This window comes from Triturus cristatus, chromosome 5_2 (assembly GCF_964204655.1).
Source record: "Triturus cristatus chromosome 5_2, aTriCri1.1, whole genome shotgun sequence".
In the NCBI taxonomy this organism is placed as follows: domain Eukaryota; kingdom Metazoa; phylum Chordata; class Amphibia; order Caudata; family Salamandridae; genus Triturus; species Triturus cristatus.
The window spans coordinates 267,405,038-267,425,643 of record NC_140588.1 but is presented as its reverse complement, the minus strand read 5'-3'; the positions used below and the strand labels follow the sequence as shown (position 1 = coordinate 267,425,643).

Here is a 20,606-nt window from a genome sequence, read left to right as displayed (position 1 = left end):
CAGTTTGCATTTTCCAAAGGCTTTTTTCACCAAGATGTCTGCAGAGTAAAAAAATTACTTGTTGATTTTACGGGACCAGATGTATTGCATTTTTTAAAACAAGGTGTGTCATCTCGTGAATCGAGGCCAGCGACTCGTCCAGATCTCTTGACCCTGAAATCTGAACTAAGCCTGTGTCTTGGGTAAAGTTTACAAATTCCGGCATATATATCCCTTTTACACAATCTGCAAAAACATTGTTTTGCCATTTTTAAAGAAAAAAAGACAGGACTCCCTCCTCCCTCCCTCCCTCCCCCTCATCCCCGATGAGAGGTTGGCATAGTCAGGAATGCTTCTTGGCCTGTGGAGGAGGAAGCAGGGAGTTAGAGGTCTGACTCTTCCCAGCATAAGGTTGAGTTGACCTGTAACTGTTGGAAGAAAAATTAAAGCGAAAACCTTTTTGCAGTCTTCCTCTCATAGGTCTTTTAAAAAGATCAGGCTTAATCTGGGCTCTAAACTGAGCGTGTGTTTGATTTTTGAAAGCCCTCTTTAGTCGGTCCTCGAATTCATCTCTAAACAGCTTGTTGCCTAAAAAAAGGCATATGCATTAAACCAGCCTTCTGTGCACCATCTGCCTTCCAATCCTTCAAATATATCTGGCGTCTACCAGCAACACTAGAAGCAATAGATGAAGCAGAAACCTTGAGAATATCACAGTAAACGTCTGAAAGAAATGTTGCCTGCATTAGCGGCCGGCATTGCTCCCGGGTGGGGGGTGGCCACGAGGGGTCACTTGGAGGGGTGGGATTCGCAGGGGGTTTATGGGGAGAATCGTGGGGGGGTGTTATGGGGAAATAAAAAAATAAAAGAAATAAAATTTAATTAAACTTACCTTCAATTAAATTAAACTTACCTTTCCGCCGAGTCCCGCGTCTGCTCTGCTCCTGCTCTCCTGCCTCCAACAGGAAAAGGAAGCAGGCAGCCAGGCTTCCTCCCCTAAGCCAATCAGTACACTGCAATGCAACATTGTGATTGGTCAGGATGGCGCCCAGCCAGGGGCTAGTGGAGTGGACATGTTCTCCATGCAGGCTGCAATGTAGCCTGCATGGAGATGGGCAGAGTGCGCATGACTGGTTTGGGGGGCCTGAGAGGGCCGACCAAACAGTCTTTGCGCACTCAGGAGTGGACAAACTACTCCTCCCCTTCCCTTCTCAAAGAGCAGAGCGGTCCCGCCCACCCCCCGCCCGCAATGCGCAAAGCAAACATAAAATGTCAATAACTAAAATGTATTAAGATTTTATGTTTTGGCTTTATCGCACTACTAGAAAGCAGTGGGGCAACGCTCCTCCGCCCTAGTGGGGGAGCTGCCCCTGGATTTGCCTGTAATTCCATGCTGGAGAATAAATATGAACAATCCACCCCCTCTTGAATGGCCGTTGTGATGGTTTGTAAAATCGTTAGCTGAGAGTCATAGACTGTATAGATTGCAGTCCTCAAGGCCAAATTAAAACGCGAAAAATCTTTTATGTAAAGAGACTCCAGAAACAGGCACAGAAGAAGGTCTGTCATGTTTATGTCTTTTCCCATTGCCGCCATCACCCTTATCCCTTGAGCAGTGATGTCGCATCCAAGAGTGTTTTCTATGCTCCATTATAAATGCCACCAAACTGAACCAGAGTATATAAGGGACCTGAAGGACCCACTGTGGCTAAATGAATGCCTGCTTGAGAGAAAAAACACTTTATTCAATAAAAAAAAATAAAGACAATAAATCAATAACCAAAAACTAGGAGCGCACTGAATTATCCTTTAATAAGAATAATGGTGTCAATGAAGATCCTATTTTGGACAGAAGAGGGCAGAATTGTCAAACTTACTGTCAAATAAAGGAATAGAAAACTTCTCAAACATACAGAATAGATCGAACTTAAAGCATACAGAACCAATGAAACTTCGAGAATCAAATCAAAATGTTTCCGTAGTGAAATACCAAGATCGTAACTGCTGAACTTCCGAAAACGCAAACCCCCATGGCTTGAAGCGGGAAACAAAAACAGGCTCCAATGCTGGAAAAAAACCCTCAACATATTCAGGCATGCTCTAAAACTATAGAGAAATGGTGGAGATGGCAAGCATCTCCATAAAGCGAGACGCTGCTGGGCACTGTAATGTTCGGCATGCGTGAGGCGTTCTAGCCTTCCGTGCTGCCGAGGTGCGCTAGCGCTGACGCGTGACGTCAGACGCTAGCTAGATATAATAAAGAGGCGTGGCCTCGGCTCGGGAGTCGGAGCCGCGTGTGTAACCATATAATACCGGCTCCCGTGTGTTTATTTAGCGCGATCGCGCTGCCATGCTAATTAGGCATTCTCTAATATTACACTGGCGACGAGGGGTCAAGTGAGCCCTGCTGTGCTATGTTGGCACCCCACAATGCTTCTGGTGCCCTCTCAGGTTGCCTAAGCCTGTGCATGCTGCTTCCCTCATGGTGTCTCGGTTGAGCCTGCTGGGAGGCCTGGTGGAGACAACTGCAGGTGCCAGGAGGGCCCTTCCAAAGATCTGCTGTGTGTGCCCTGGAGCCCCAATCCACGGCCTGGAAGGGATATGTCTCGCCCAGGTGCTGCCGCACATGCCCCCACGAGGAGTCTGCAGACCACCGTGCCCTCCTCCGATCCAGGCCCATGCCAGGTGTGATCGCCGTGACCCAGAAGCGCCGGAGAGTCCCGCGGACGACGTCCGGAGGTAGGCGCGTCCCCGGTTGGTGCAGCAGCGCGAGGGAGGTCACCTAACAACGCCCGGGGGAGTGCAGGCCAAGTGGCGTCGACGCAGAGGAGCGGTAGCCAGCGTTCACCGCGTGCTGCGCACGTGCCAAGATGGCGTCGATTCCCGCCATCGAGCCGTTTGTCGTGGATGGTGCCCCGTCGTCCCTCGCCCCGCGATGGAAGGATTGGACAGACCGCCTGCAATTCTACTTCGAGGGGGCTGGCATCGCGAGGGAAAGACGCAGAGCACTGCTGCTCCACCTGGGAGGTAAAGACATCCACCGCATCTACAAAACGCTCGTGGAAGCCACGCCGAAGACGTACCACACATTGCTGAACGCGCTCAACGCCCATTTTGAGCCCATGGCGAACAGAGACTACGAGAGGTTCATCATCCGTCAGGCCAAGCAAGAGGCGGACGAGTCTCTGGATGCGTTCCATGGCAGGCTGAAGGAGCTAGCCAGCACGTGTGGGTTCCGTGATGAGCAGGAGGAGATCCGAGGGCAGATCATACAGGGGTGCTACTCGTCTAAGCTTCGTGTCACCGTCCTCCAGGAAGAAGGAAAGCCCCTGGCGGACATCCTCACCCTCGGACGGTCAAAGGAGCTGTCGCAAGCGAGAGCCTCGCACATGGAGGCAGCCCTACATCGCCCTGTGAAGACGGAGCAAGTGCAAGTGGCGGAAGCGGTGAACGTAGTGCGGCCAAAAGGGAGGCAAACCGGAGGGAAACGGCAGCCGGAGGCCAAGAAGAAAGACTGTGGGTACTGTGACGGCCAACCCCACCGCATGCAAGACTGTCCGGCCAGAGGGAAAAGGTGCGGCGCCTGCGGGTGGATGAACCACTTTGCGGCGGTATGCCGGTCCACCAAAGCCAAGAAGGAGGCGGCCCATGCGGTACGCGAAGAGGCAGACAGCGAAGACATGGACGACGACACCGAAGAATACCCAGTCCACTACGTGTTTGCAATCCACCAACCACAGAAGAAGAAGCGCAGACTTCCGAAATGTCGCATACTAGTCCAACAACAGGAAGTAAAGGCGACGATTGACACTGGGGCCTCCATCGAGCTGATGGCCGCCAATGTCTACCACCAACTGCGGGCCAAACCCCCGCTCAGAGGGGCGAAGATTAGAGTGTTCGCATATGGCCAGAAGACGCCCATCCCCCTCATTGGGTGCTTCCAAACAGAGATACAACATGGCGAGAGGAGCATCAGCACCACCGTCTACGTCACGGAAGAGGGCAGCGGGATGCTGCTGAGCGGGCAATCGGCCGAAGAATTGAGGTTGATATCGTTCGCTATGGCAGTCCTGGAGGAAGAACTGGACACCATCCTAGAAGAGTTTGGAGAGGTCTTCAACGGCATTGGATGCCTGAAAGGAAAGGAAGTATCCCTACACATCGACCCGTCGGTCCAGCCAGTGGCCCTGAGGCACCGACGAATTGCTTTCCACCTGCGGCAGAAGGTCGAGGAGGAGCTAGAGGCCCTGGAGAGGCAAGGCATCATTGAAAAGGTCAGTGGGCCAACCCCGTGGGTATCCCCGATCGTCATCGCCAGGAAGCCGAAGCAGCCAGGACAAGTCCGCATCTGTGTAGACATGCGCCTCCCCAACGCCGCGGTCAAAAGAGAGCGACACCTGACGCCCACCATTGATGACATCCTGGGAGAGCTGAACGGGGCCAGGTGGTTCTCGAAAATGGACCTACGGTCAGGCTACCACCAGCTACCCCTCCATCCGGACTCGAGGTACATCACCACTTTTTCCACCCATGTGGGCCTCAGACGGTATCGGCGCCTGAACTTTGGCATTTCAAGTGCTGCCGAGGTATTCCAAAATACCATCAGAGAGGTGCTCAGTGGGCTCCCTGGTGTGCTCAACGTGAGTGACGATCTGCTCATATATGCGTCAACCATAGAGGAACACCATCAGCGGTTGAGGGGGGTCCTCAAGAGGATCCAGGAGTCAGGCCTGACCCTGCACCGGGAGAAGTGCCAGTTCCTGCAGAATAAGATCAGTTTCTTCGGGTATACATTCTCGGACCAAGGGGTGGCCCCAGACCCGGACAAGGTGAAGGATGTACAAGACGCCCCAGCTCCGATGAACATCTCGGAGGCCCGGAGTTTCCTGGGCATGGTCAATTTCTGCGGCCGTTTCATTCCGGACCTCTCCAACCTCACCAAACCCCTCAGGGAGCTGACCAAGTCGTCCACCACGTGGCAGTGTGGCCCGGAACAAGAGCAGGCGTTCCAAGCGACGAAGGCGGCCCTGTCCGCAGACACTACCCTTTCATATTTCGACCCGGCCAAGCTCACCAACGTGGCAGTGGACGCGAGTCCGTTTGGGCTGGGAGCGGTCCTGACACAACTCCAGGACAATGAGGAGTGGGCCCCCATCGCCTACGCCAGCCGGTCCCTGACCGAAACAGAGCAGCAGTACTCTCAAATTGAACGAGAAGCCATCGCCATCCACTGGGCATGCCGGTATTTTCACGTATATGTGTATGGACATCATTTCACGGTGACAACCAACCACAAGCCACTCATCCCTCTCTTCCAAGGGTCGTCCTCGAAGCCGCCATCCCGGATTGAAAAATGGATACTCCAGCTACAAGGGTACGACTACCGGGTGGAGTATAAACCAGGGGCCACGAACCCGGCGGACTACCTATCACGACACCCGCGGAAAGCCACGACGGAGGAGAAAGAGGAGGCCGAGGATACAGAGGAGTACGTCCGGTATGTGACAGAGCGGTCACGGCCCCTCCCAATGAGCCTGGCCGCAATAAGAGAAGCCTCAGAAGGCGATGAGTGTGTGAGAGCAGCAGTGGAGGCTGTCAGATCGGGGGATTGGAGGACAATTCAAGCCTCGCTCAACAGACGAACGCCCCAAGCCAAGCTAACACTAGAGTCGTTCCTGAAGGTGAGAAGTGAGCTGTCCGTTGACGCCCAAGGATGTCTTCTGCGGGGTCCGAGACTAATCATGCCGGCCAGCCTCGCTCAACAAGCGGTGGACCTCGCCCAAAGGGGACATCAAGGAGTGGTGAAGACAAAGGGCAGGCTCAGAGCCAAAGTATGGTTCCCAGGAATGGATGCGATGGTGGAACAGACGGTGAGAACCTGCACGTGGTGCCAAGCCGCAGGACCGCCGGAGCGCCCTCGCCCAGTGGCAACCGAAGACAATCCGCTGCGACCATGGGAGTGCGTGAGTGCCGACTTCGGACATCTCCCCGATGGGCGGTATGCGTTGGTCATCATCGACGATTTCACCAAATACCCAGAGGTCGAGATCGTGGGGAGCCAGACAGCCACGGAGGTGATCGCGAAGTTTGAAAAAACCATCGCCACTCATGGCATATTCGGGGTGGTTAAGACCGACAATGGACCGCCTTTCCAGGGGCAGGAGTTCGCAGAGTATCTCAAGAGCTGGGGGATCGCTCATCGCAAGATAACACCGCGGTGGCCCCAGGCCAATGGAGAGGTGGAGAGGTTCATGAGGACGCTCAATAAAACCATTCGCATCGCTATGGCTGAGGGATCTCCTCTAGAGAGAGCAATCTACAGCTTCCTGCGGGAATACCGTCTGACCCCCCATGTCACAACCGAGGCAGCGCCCGGGTCAGCCACCATGGGGAGAATCGTAAGCGACACGATCCCGCACCACCCTACTTGGGTTCCGGCACAAGCCACCAATGAGAGGACACTAGCCAACCGGAGGCGATCAAACGACCACGCCAGCCTGCGAAGGGGAGCTAAGGAGTCCAGGATACAGCAGCAAGACCGAGTGTACGTGAAGGACCGCTACCCAGGCAGCAAGTTCAGACTTCCTTTTGAACCACAACCATGGGTGGTCACCCGCCGGACAGGCACGATGGTGACCGCTCAAAGAGGTGCGGAAACGGTCACGCGAGATGTGTCCTTCTTTAAGAAAGTCCACCCAGGAACACCGCCGCGTCCCGGGGCCGAGTCTGAGAGGCCGGATCCCGACCAGCTGAGAGAAGATCAGGAGGTGGAGGACGGTCCGAGCGAGGATGGGGGTGCACAACCCGTCCCAACCACCCCAGGGGGTAACCCGCCTGGCAGCTCCCCAGCCCGGGTCGAGCCGAACACCCCAAGGCGCAGAACCCCCGAGGTGGTCCCTTCCAGAGGCGGTCCGTCCCGCTACAACCTGAGGAAGAACCCTGCACCCTCATCCCAGCTGGCGGACTATATGGTGTGACCTGTAAGGACTGGCGAACTGGTAACAGATCCATCGTTTTGTTTTCATGTTGTGCTTGATGTTTTATGAAGGTTGGAAGGAGTGTAATGTTCGGCATGCGTGAGGCGTTCTAGCCTTCCGCGCTGCCGAGGTGCGCTAGCGCTGACGCGTGACATCAGACGCTAGCTAGATATAATAAAGAGGCGTGGCCTCGGCTCGGGAGTCGGAGCCGCGTGTGTAACCATATAATACCGGCTCCCGTGTGTTTATTTAGCGCGATCGCGCTGCCATGCTAATTAGGCATTCTCTAATATTACAGGCACCGAAGAAAATCCTACACATAGCAGGAGAAGAACAAGCATTGGCAAAGCCAATAGGATTCACCTATGCGAGACCTATTGGCGTTGTCAAATTCAATAGGGTGACCAACACTCCGTAAATTCCACGGACCGTCAGTTAGATAAGTCACGTACGTTGTACGTGATGATCCCTCTTACTGATGTCTTTTGTCCATAATTTGGGCGGTTGCAGCGACCTGCCTTGTTCACCTTTGAGAAGCTTCAGTCTTCTGAGAACTCCTTGCTGGGGCCGCCTCGCCCTCCTTCGTGCTCAAGGGCAGCCCCTCCCCAGCCTCTCACAGACTGTAATGTACCCACTGTCATTCTATATGCCGGTCGATTGTCCATACAGAATGTCAATGGGCCAGTCTGGGCAGTTCACACAGTAGATGGAAGTAACATTGTCTAGTTACTTTTAAATTCCTAGCTTTTGTGTTTTTTTTAATTTGAAGTCGAGTGATTATATTGTCATTTGTATGACCTCGCCCCACTGGAGAACCAGAAAATGGGAAATAGGTTATGAGGGAGGGGAAAAAGCAAACCCTTATAGGGAATGCAAGATTAAGTAAAGCATGGGAAATGTTAGCAGAGCAATATAGTTACCTGAACACCTTTATGCTTAGGGGCAGATTTACAATAACTGGTGCATCCCTGCAGATCAGCAGGGATGCACCAGTTATTTTGCGTGACGTTAGGAACCCCTTGCGCCACCATGGATGTGCCGCATTTACAATGCGGTGCACCGTGGCGCAAGGAGAGACAGAGGCGTGACGCATCTGTCAGCGTATAGGTGACACAATGCTGGAGTCGTGGCGCAAGCGTGACGCAACTCCAGCACTGCTCGGGGGCGGCCCATATCCATAGTACTGCATCACTCCTTACGCCTGCTAAGGTTTTGACGCCGCGGGGACGTAAAAGTGACTCTGTAATTTTGTAGATTTCACTGCGTCACTTTTACGGGGCATCCTTGCGACGGACCGCCCACCCAGCGTACATTATACCTGACACAGGTATAATGTAGCACAGGGCTTTACAATGTGACACATCTCCCTAGGTGCGTCACGTTGTAAATCTGTCGCATGGTGATGCATTGTTTACGACGCCGCTGCGTCACAGAAGTGACGCAACGGCGTTGTAAAAATGTCGCAAGGGGCTTGTAAATCTGCCCCTTATTATTTAGAAATTGATGAGTGGTTTTGCCTGAAAAGTTAGGGTCATGACTACAGGGCCCGGGAAGAGACTATAGGGACCAGCATGCACCGCTAAAAGCCAACAAAAGCTAATCATGCCAATTACGAGACGTGAGAGTGAGAAAAGCAACAAGTGAGATGAAACATGTGCAATGATACCTCTGGCTAGACTACTTTACTTTGAAACTTTAAAAGAAACAAACAGAGTAGACAAGCGAGGCATCAATTCTTGTCATAGCCTGAGTGTGTTTCCTGTCCTTTCGTCTCAATGTCGGCTCTGTACTCCAAAAACGGGCTCACCTGATGAAAAAAGGTGTGTTTCTAAAACTTAAATTAATGGCACTCAGTTTGCCACCTTCGAAAGGATGAAAGCGCGCGTTGGCCCTACTCGTGACCTGCAGATCACAGTAGTTTTGAGCACTGAGCAGGTGCGCAACGCCCATTAGGCTTAAAGGGCTTCAACCCCTCCAGTCGTGTGTGGCAGCCGGGCTCAGACAGCTTCCCGGGCACACACTCAGCCGCACCCGAGTACTTTACAGATCTTTAAAAGACCATTTGGTCTTTAATGAGGCTTTGTTGTTTTTTCACCCCTTCTTAGAGCCCCTGCATCTCCACTCTGCATATTGCCGGAAGGGTCAGCCACTCCCGAATTTTTTATTACCCCCCCCCGAAATTTGGCTTTAGTTGCTCCTCTGGCACAGAGCATTTAATGCCTGTAGACCTCTTGCATGTGATAGAGACTGGAGTTAAGATCTGTTCCCACCTCTCCTCTGGACAGTTTCACTGGCTGTTTACATGGCAGCTGGAGACTGGGTGTAGGAGGTGGCAGTGGTGTAGTTCCCATACGTGATCTGTGTAAACTTGTGTAAAGCAGGCTACTACATGAAGGGTAAGCCTGGCACTCGTGCAGTTTAGGTAGGAAAGAATAAAGCTGAACACCATGTTTGGTCTAATTTGGAAGGGAGTTTCCAGAGTACATGCTGTTTTTTACTCTCCAGAAAATATCAAATGATTTATTTTACCAGCTTTAGACAAAGTGTGAGTACGTTATTTCACAACGCTCATGGGTACTGTGCCAGATTTGAATATTTACTACATGTATCGTTAGGGTCCTTTAAAAAATCCAACTATTTTCACCGAACATATTTAGAACATTTTGCTGCACAATAAAAAGTTGGCCAGTTAAAAAAAATATCTTGGTGGTGTGGGCTCGACCTTCTGTCCCAAGCCCTTTCATGACGGGCCAAGCTTGCTCATACGCTCTGTACAATATGGAGCTTCTTCCAGCACAGCCTTTGGCTGCTTGTCGCACTTTGATGAGGTGGCCTGAAGCACACACACTGGAGAAGAACTACACTATCTATTCCTCATCTGTTGCTGATTCAAGGCCAGAGTATGAAACGGTGCAAGGATTTTTTGCGTTCCAAGCAAAATAGGATTTTGTTTTGGCGTGCTCCCTCTGCTGAAAAATAAGGCTGTTTTCAGGCCTTTAATTGTTTTCAGTGTAACGCAGTGGCAGTGCTTAAAGGATCCTGTCTTACCTAGCTTTATGAAGATCATTTTTCCATTCCTGGTCATTTCATTTGCAAACCATTGCTATCTGTTGTGTTAGTCTAAATAGGTCAATGTAAACAAAAGTTATTAGTAAAAGCAATCCCAAACCAACATGTGTTTTAAAACCTTAGTTTCTATATTTCGCCAGACCACACACAGTCTTAAAATATAATACCTATCAATATGGATGGTATTTGACACGTACACCTTGTAGCCCTCAGTGTCTTAAGTAACATTTCCTATACAGCCAAAAAGGCACCGAAGCACACATGTTAAAGTTACTATCATCCAAAGATTGTCTTTATAATCACCCAAATTTCTCGTTGTCAATTAAAGTCCCAACAAATGACAGTACAGATATCTTGGTAATAGCAGGAACACTTCTGAAAGGTCATACATGCAGCAGCCGACACGTGTTTCGTTCACCGTGACTTTTTCAAGGCTTATCGATGTCACCGAAACACAATCACTTTTAAGTCACTGGTCAGCAAAACGCCCAACATTCTAGAATGAAGCTCCCATAGTACCTAGTAGCACCCTAATAGGGTATAGTGAAACTCGCCTTTAACTTACGTAGTGGTTTGGCAAGTGTCCACTCAATCCGACTTCTTGTATGCCCAGAATCCAGAAAAGATCAAAGTCACAGGACCTTGATAAGTTTGTGATTATAATGTCTGTCACACTCCCTGGAAACGCTGTCCAACACGTGAAGTCTCAAAGTGCCTATCAATATGGATGACATCTGACTCTTACACCTTGTAGCCCTCATTGTCCTAGGTAACATTTCCTATACATTGACTTACACATTTATATGAGTTATTGTCTCTATATAATATGTGTGATTTAAAGCACCACGACACCCTACCCTAAATACTTGGTATGACTAGCACTGTAAAAGAAATTAAATACGCATGAGAGAGGGTCTAGGTGAAGGTGAGGGGTACTATTGGTGGATGGGCTGTACCAGGCATCAGGATTTTTCCCGGGAGTCTGGAAAGGTAGGGGACTGGATGTGTTACTGAGTGCCGGTTTTGTAGCAGTGCAGCAGTTTTAAAAGCACTGCAAAGCTCCTTGTATAGCCAGCAGTTTTCGGGCAACAATAAAAGTGTCACAATAACTCTGGTGATTAATGTACCTGCTTGAGAAAGATGGGAGTTTGGCTTGTGGCAGTTTTGATTAATCTACGGTAGTGCAGAGGATTAATATGCCTGTGTTCCATGCATATCAAAGAACAGTATTTCATGTGCGCAGCTCAGAGGCTTACTGCTTTTGTCACAGAGATTCTTTTGTTACTGTGCAGTTCATAAATTACAATCAAAATCTAGCACAGTGAGCTATGAACTTCCATCAAAGAGCTAATTGCAAACTGCATGGTACAGGTTCGAAAGTTATGTCTTCTTCCCAGTCTTTCTTTTGCATGATGTTGCTAAAAAAGGTATGTTTGGGTAGACATAAATTTGTTTGAATAAAGTCAACCCTACCCAGGGTGTTATGTTCTGAATCCTGAGTTTGTGCCTCTTCAGACCAAAAACTCTGAAAACATGCCTAACGGCATAGGTGACGTGAATCCTACACCTTCTAGTCCCCTTTGCCTTATGTAATATTTTATATACAGTGATTTACACACGTATGATTTATTGTCTATGTGTGTGTGATGTACAGTGCTCCAACACCTTAAACTGGCATGAGAAGGGCCATAAAGCAAATGAAATGCACGCGAGAGAGGGACTACGAAGAGTTGAGAGGAACTGTTGGTAATAGTGAGGGAATCGTTGAAGAGCCCCAACAAACATTGTCATATCCTGGTCTACATTAAGGTCATCATTTACTCTATAGAGCCTTTAATGTAAAGATTTCCGTTCTTTGAGTTCATTGATTGTTTTCTATCTTTTGGGAACAATATTTAAGAAAGCTTGATTGTAATTTTCTTTCATGATCAAATCAATATTATTTTGATCCGTTGTCGCCTAATACTTCAAAGGAAGGAGGCCCATTGGGTGGTGCCTAATTTGCCTATTTGGTCATCTGGACCTGCTGCCCATTACGCCACATCATCTCTTAATGAGGAACACCATTCCTCTCAAGGAAACTGTTAGTGAAGAAGACGAGCATGGAGTGCAAAGCGAAGCCACATCTCAGGCAGTTTAAACTTGTATTGTGCAGTACTTTTCCTGCATCAAGTATGAAAGGGAAAAAAAACATTCTGTTTGTGCAAATATGTTTCTGACGCTTGGGCGTTGCCTTTCCTGTAAATATGATAATTTAGTAGCTGGGAGCAAGGTGAGGGAGGAGTGTGGGGGATGGGAAACAATGGTCCGTGGGGGAAAAACGAACTAAGAACACAAGCGGAAGGGGATACCCCCAATTGTATGATCGGTGGTTCAGTGGAAACGAAAGCCCAGTTATCTTCACTAAAAATAAGGTCACATGCACAAGGTATGTTTTTTAAGTTCATAAAAGCCACATGCGTGTCTTGCAAAGGAGGGCCTTGCAGTTACTGCTTGAATTGGCACAGATATCAAATTAATAAAACAGAGAAGGACTATTATTTTCTTTTTTGCAGTTTCATATACCACAAACACGCACCGAAGGCACTGGAACACTGGAGCACTTAACATGACCAAAAATGAAATTACACAAGGACATATTCATTTTTTTGTTCTAGGCATGAGGAAATTACGTGATTTGCAGAGAATCATAGAATTTTGAGATGGGGCCGAGACTTGAACCAGGTACCCAAGTTCAAACGTCAGTGGCTCTGCCCATTATGCCACACCGTCTCCTCTCAATCAATACTGCCATTCCTTTCAGGTACATTGTTTAAGAAGATGAGCACAGAGTGTAAAGAGAAGCTATATCTCTGACGGTTTTCATTTATATTGTGTGGTTCATTACCTGAATCAAGTGTGGGAAAAAATGCAGCATTCTGTCTGAAAAAAATATCTTTCTGACCCATTGCCTTTCCTGTAAACATGGTCCTTTTGAAGCCAAGAAGCAAGGTGAGGGAGGAGTGTGGCAGTTGGGAAACAATGGACAGTGGGGAAAAAACGAACAAAGAGCACAAGTGAAAGGGGATAGATACCCCCAATCGAATGAATAGTGGTGCAGCGGAAAAGAAAGCCCAGTTATCTTTACTAAAAATCAAGTTACGTGCAAAATTAATTTTTTTAAGTTCATAAAAGCCACATGCGTGTCTTGCACAGGAGTGTCTTGCATTTACTGCTTGAATTTGCACAGATATCAAATTAATAAAACAGAAAATTATTATTATTTTCGATTTTGCAGTTTCATATAGCACAAACACGAACCAATGGCACTGGAGCACTTTACACGAGCAAACATTTTTTTACACAAGGACATATTCATTTTCTGTTATAGGCATTTGAAAATTCCGTGATTTGTAGAGAATCACAGGTTGTTGAGATGGCGCCAAGACGTGAACCTGCTCCCCCAGTTCTAAAGTCAGTGGCTCTGTCTATTATGCCGGTCCTGGGAAGCTTGTTTCCGGTCCAGGGAAGACATGGCTTGGCAGTTTGGGCTGGGCTGTTCCCATGAGGCACAGGGTCAGACTGATTTGCATATGGCCATGTCTGAACTGGGGTGGCAGAGTGGGCTAAAAAACGGTGATGGATTAAACCCAGATCAGTTGACTGGGGGTGAGTGCTTGCAATGTTCAACACTCCGTCTATCATTTCCTTTGGTTTTTGCTTTGTTCGCCATAAGTTGGCAGGGTATGCTCAGACGTGAGTCCCTTGCTCACTTTGCCGCTGGATGTTTTCGTAATGTCGCACCAGATGACATCAATGGGTGAATATGAACGCTTTAATTGTCGCTATACGCTAGATAATTACAAGCACATAGGGGAATTAGGGAGGGTTTAACAGTTTATTCATTATTTCTATGTATTAATTACTCTTTTGCGTTTGTTTCGCTTAAGTTGTCCATTGGGCCTAAAAGCCAAGATGGCCACCGACTAACTCGATGCGATGGCCACCATTCCACGAGGTTTTGGGCAAAGTGCGCCTGCGCCACGACTTGTTCCTGTGGCCTCGACATGACCCTAGTCTCACTGTGCTCAAGCAAGGTCACTGTGGGAAGCCCGCCAAGTACACTAACAAAGGACAGACACAAGGAACCGGAAAGATCATGTTGGATGACATAATCCCCTGAACTGTGTGAAACCTCACCGGACGATCTCAATCGACCAATGAGAGAAGCCCAAATCCTGCAAAAGTGTTTCATTTTGACGTTACTTTATTATAAAAAGGACGCTAGAATAGAGAGAAAATTCAATCTTGCTATATATCATTTCCTTTAGTGACGGAGACGACGGTGACGCTACATGACTGCTGTGTTCCTGAACCTTTGACGGACTGAATGCTGCCCATTTCTTTGATGAATTGAGGACTTCCTAAAATCTATGGGCACTGATAGACGCTTGCACGTCTCTGGTCCTTGACCATCTTTGGGACTGTAGCGTGCCGCATGAAGAACTTTCGAATTCTGACTGATTGATGACTATATCTCCTGACTTAGAGGACGACTAATAGCCAGATTAGGTAAATATGATGTTCTGCGATTTAATAAAATTTAATAGATGAAAGTAAAATCCTTGCAATAATTAGATAAACAAATATTGATTAACAAGAAAATGTGTTTTATCATTTATTAAGGGAGGTAAAGATCAAGGTATCAAAAGTGTTTTTAGCTGGTCTAAATCACCTTACTAATCCAACTAAATGATCCATTGATCACGTGGGTGGAGTATCTTGATGTTTAGGACTGAGAACTGTAGGGGAAGGATATTAGTGTATAAATGTGTAAATACATTTTTCTCTATAGTTTATAAGGTATTCCTTTCATGTCAGCACTTGGAACATTCATCTCTCCTGTAAGTGCAGGCCAGTGAGAAGTGAAGTGTGAATGTTGGTGTTATGGGCCCCACCACTGATTGTAGGAATGAATGTGTTAATGTGATATTTGGCCTGTGACGAAGGGAGGATAATAGGTACGGGCCTTGTTCTGTTTTCCCGTTACCCAAGATTCCGCGCTGCATCAGTTTTTCTGGTAGCAGTATGATGGTTATATTGTTTTGGTTTGGTGATTATTGTTTGTAAATTGCTTATCGATTATTGATTGGTATTGGTTTATGTATTAACACTCTATGTTGAGTCGCGTCGAGTTCACATTGGGAATGTGCTTACATGTTTGTTGATTTGAATTATACACTTTTCAACCCTAGGAGCTGTTGAAATTGTATGTTGTCTTGCCATATTACCAGACTAATGCCTCAACTGTGAATGAAAGGAACATTTACATGGAAAATTCTATGATCAGGTCATTTAGGGTGTGTATAAGATTGATAGACAAATTTGACATATCATGAAATGTAAAAGAATATCTAATTCTGAAATCTATTAGAAATGCAGAATTATCTCATATTTGGGGTTTCTAACTAGATTGTATTTTATATAGTTTTTTGACTTGTGCTTGGGACTGTATTCAATAGAATGGCTAGAAAAGCCTGTTCTACCTTCATGGGGTGCACATATGAATAGAGGGAAGAGATCTATCTAAAACTATCTATTATGAATAAAACGTTGCTATTAAATAAATGATTCTGATATATATTTAACAAAAAGCATTGGTGCAATTTTGGAGTTACCAAATATTTATTTTATTTATGTTTGAAGTTGCTTTTAACCCTGAGAAAGCAACAAGTGTTGCAAAACATCTGTTGGCAAAGGACAATTATTAATCATCCTTACATAAGTTTATGACATGGAGAGTTTTAGGATTTTTATTCCCAAAAATCATGAATGGAATTATAAGGAGTAAAGTACTCAGATTTTGTAACGCAATGATGAACTTTAATAACATTTGAATTCAACTACATGAGGAAACAGGTTTTAAATTCTTTGCTAAAAGCTATATGATTGAGCTCAATTTGGAGGTTCGCCGATTAAAAGAATTTTGTAACTCTTTTGAACATGTATACATGTGTGTGATGAGGAATAGGGTACAGTAGCCTGCTGAGCTACAGGTATGGTTTGTTTGTATACATAAACAATACTTTGTATTAAGTTCAAAACATTAACAATACTTAATAGCTGTGCATCTTTACTGCTGTACCATCACTGTGTAAAGGGATCTTCAGCACTTTAAGTCTGAAGTGTAGCATATTTCCTATACAAATAATACAACAAATAAAAAAAACTTGAAGGATGTTCCGAGTTTAAAGCAGAATTATCAGTATTGGTAACCAAGTACTCAGATTCTTGGAAATTGGGGGAGAACTGGTCATGTTAGTGTCACCTCTGACCACTTACAATAGTGTTACGTAAAGCATTGAAGGTACTTACATTCCATATTTCCTCCCATAATATATAAATCTTTAAGTTTGCTTGGAAAGGATGGATCCATTCTCACCGCCATAGCCAGATTAGTCAATGGCCCAGTAGCAATCAGAGTCAGCTGGACAAAACAATAACAAGCAGTCATTAATACTTTTGTTCATGGATGCGGTATTTGCATCAAAGGCAAATTACATCTAAATTCTAGAATTTTCACATAGTTTAAAAGAATTTCCAATGGATATTAAAATTCAATTAAAAAGTGTTCAGTTTGCCCTAATACACAGGTCTGCAACACTTGTTATTTAAGTAGTGTTAAATGGCACACTTCACTCTTTACTTATTACTCAGCACTGTTCTTATTAATTATTGATATCAACAAACATCTCAAATGGACATGCGTGTGATGGCTACTGAGACTTTATACATGCAATAGCGAGACTTGTATGTTTACCTTTTCATTGACTAGATATAACAAACATAAATATGAAAGCAACAGTTATTTTTCAAATTAATTATGGATGACCTTTGATCCATTTAATTCAGGGGTGCCCAAATTGGATTCAGGTAGTCCAGAACCATGCCAAATGTGTTTGATATATACACATGCTAACTTCTCAGAACTATTAGGCTATAAAGTCAACGGGGACAAGAGTGTGGCACTGTCCCATGTCGCAAATAAATCCATCATTGTGTATTATAGGATGCAGTGGAAATCTGAGCACTTTAGTACCTAGAGTTTTACATCAACAGAGGTCTGAAAAGAATGATAATTGAAAATCAGGACTGACTCCTATATACATATCCCTTCCCCTCATCCCTCCCCTCTTCTTCCTTCATTTTTAGCTCACTGGGTCATGTTCCAAATGGCAACAAAGCACATTTAGTATATTTATTTTTTGTAGAGTTCCTATGTTTCCTCTGTCTTTCCTGAATCACACTGTTGGTGTACTCCACATTCTTATATTCATGGGCTTTTCTGACAGCACCCTTTTCTGTAATCAGAATGGCTTAGCATACCCAGTCAAGTGCCATATTCCTTACTGTCTGTATCTTGATAATAAAAAAAAGATTTTTCCTTTGACTGGAAACCATGGTGACACAAGATATGCCAAGGCATAATGGCCACCCTTTCATCCTTATGTGCACGGATATGTTTTTTTTGCTGGAGCATATAATATATAAGGTTTGTAATGTTCTGTAATGTTTTGTAGCAACATGACAAAGGATACAATATCTTCTTTGTTGATTGTCAATAAATCATAAATACATTTAAAAACAAATAGTTAAATTATCATGTAAAGTACACACCAGTCTTGAAATTGAGTTCTAAGGACCTATGCACCAAGTATTTTTCAGCAGCAGGATCACCAGCATCTATGACAACTTCCCGCCCCAAACAGACCCTTCCACTCTTGCAGTCCTAGTGCCCATCTCAACCAACACTCAGAGGACCACCTGTCCAACCATCACCACACAAGAAACCAAAATGCACATGTAGTCCATACACTCCAGAGAACCCTCTGACCACTGCCATCACTACGTCTTCTTCAAAGGACTGGACCCGATCAGTGTGGCCCTCACCCTGTTTGCGAATTACTTACAGCCACTTTCCCAGATACCTGGAAACACATCACAGTGCTCCCTCATCTCAAGAGACCCTCAGCTGATCCAAAGACACTAGCCAACTATTGTCCTATCTTCATGCTATTCTACCCGATAAAAGTCATGGAAAAGATGATAAACAGTCGCATTTCCACCCACCTCATTGACAACCACCTCTTCAACACCACACAATCCGGATTCAGGCCTAACCACATTACAGAGATCACTCTAATTGCTGCCACAGATGCCATTTGTTTGGAGGTCATGATGGCCCTCAAACTACTGGACCTTTCCGCAGCCTTCGACACTGTGTCCCACATCCTCATTCAACGACTGCATGAATCTGGAACCAACGGTCCCGCACTCCAATGGATTTGCTGCTTTCTGACCTTGTGTCAGTCAGCCTGCTCGCCTACACCTCGGACACTGTCAACCTCATCTGTACAGTTCCACAAGGATCCTCACTCAGGCCCACGCAATTCAACACTTACATGAGCCCACTTGCCAGCATCATCCATGCCCTCGGAATCAGCATCATACCTTGCACTGGTGACACCATCTCATACTCTCCCTCTCCGTCTCCAACAAGACACGAAACACCCGGATCAATTTATCCATCTGCATGATTGAAGTGACTAGATGGATGAAAACCAACTGCCTCAAGTTCAACATAGATAAGACAGAAGTAATAAACCTTGCACAAAGACACCTCACTCTGGCACTCCACCAGGGCAGATATTATAAATAGGGCACACTTCCCTAACTTGCTCCATGGCGCACTTTTAAACAGGTGTGCTGGCTGCAAACAGGTGGAGAAATGCCCTATTATAATGAATGTGCTGCCCTCAGGGCAGCTCCGAACTTGTGCTCCCCTGGGGGCAGCGCATGCAGTAAAAGACAGAGTGGGTACTTCAAAGCTATTCCGTGTTTCTCTGTGAAGGAGGTAATAAAGATCCCCCTGCAGGTGGATGCAGTGAGTAATTGCACCCATCTGCAGGGGAATCTCTGGTGGGTCCATGGGACACCATTTTTCCTATCTAGAGAATTGTCCTCAGTAAGCACACTGATAGTGCACCTCCTTTTTGCGGTGCATTTTCAGTGCACCCCCTAACGGCATGTTTGCCTCTGCACCTGCATCTGCAATACGGTGCAGGCACAAAGGCAAAGTGATTCCCTCATTTGCATGGGACCACGCCCCATGAATATTAGGAAATACCCTCTCATGATAGCACTGAGGCTAGATGTGTACCAGTGCTATCAGTTTTAAAGAAAGGGCTGCACAAGTCTCTGTGGGCCCTTCTCTAGTACCAACGTGCCCAGAGGGCATAAAGTGGGATAACAAGCCCTTTGTACCCCTGGGAAACTTTCTGTAATACAGACCCTGATGGTCATCCAAACCCGGACACTCACTCATCCCAGCAGCCCACACAAAGTACAAACAGCTCATGATGACTGGCTAAGTGAACACAGTCTCCGTGTTCTGCTTCCACACACTTAAGATACTCAAGAAGGTGTTCGGATGGCTCCACATCAACACTCGCAGATCCGTCTCTCAAGCCCTCATCACCAGCAAGGTGTACTATGGCAAAACACTTTGGGCCTCATTTATGAAAAGTGACGCATCACTGCGTGAAAACAGTGATGCGCCACTTTTCACTGCGCCCTCCCTGCGACTCCAGTGATGCGTCATATTTACAGTATGACGCATCATGTCGCAAGGAGTCACAGATACGTCAGTATTTCTGACGTATCTGTAGGCGCAAAAGTGACGCATCGCTGGAGTGTGTCACAAAAGTGACGCAACTCCAGCAATGTGTCCTTTCACATGGGGCAAGCCCCATGTGAAAGGGCCTGCGTCAGTCTTACGCCTGCTGTGAGGCAGGCGCAAGAAATTGACGCATTTGCACACTAGAAGTGGCGCAGTGAAATCTCGTAGATTTCACTGCGTCACTTCTACGACTCTTTGTTGCGTCAAAACGCCCCCCTTGCATACATTATACCTGGCGCAGGTATAATGTGGCGCAGGGGTTTACAAAGTGACGCATCTACCTAGATGCGTCACTTTGTAAATATGGCGCAACATGGTGCATGTTTTATGCCACTGGTGCGTCACAAAAAGTGACGCACCGGCGGCGCAAAAGTGACGCAGGGGCTCATAAATGAGCCCCTTTATGCTGGAATCAACACTCAGCAGAGCAGAAGACTCCAGACCATACAGAACTGAGCAGCAAGGCCCACTGCTAAACTCCCAACCCGCACTCACAACACCCCACACCTCAAAGAGCTCCACTGCTCCCAGTCCACAAATGAGTACAATTCAAACTTCCATGCACACAGATAAAGCCTTACAACATTGGCCCCTCATACCTCAAAACCACATAAACGTCCACAAACTTACAAGACACCTATTCTTAGCTGGACTCCTACTCACCCACCCCCAGCGCAGGCAGAACCGGATCCAGTGGTTGTGCCTTCTCCTACCTCACTCCTAAAACCTAGAACGACCTGCCCCTGCACATCAGAGCCACTTTCTCAGTGCTAGAATTCTGCAAGAAACTGAAGACCGACTCTGGTTTGGCCCATACAGCTGCTGCTTCAGCACCAGGATTTCCTTTTGGGTGGGTTGTGTGC

At 46.8% G+C, this 20,606-nt stretch overlaps 1 protein-coding gene across 1 annotated transcript in view; it reads right to left on the bottom strand.

Annotated features, from left to right (window-relative positions):
- LOC146822857 (uncharacterized) overlaps positions 1 to 20,606 on the bottom strand; it is a 127,343-nt gene that overhangs the window by 40,423 nt on the left and 66,314 nt on the right. The window contains exon 3 of the mRNA XM_085607029.1: positions 16,380 to 16,491. Coding sequence (XP_085463155.1) covers positions 16,380 to 16,491 — 112 coding nt within the window. The remainder of the gene's footprint in view (positions 1 to 16,379; positions 16,492 to 20,606) is intronic.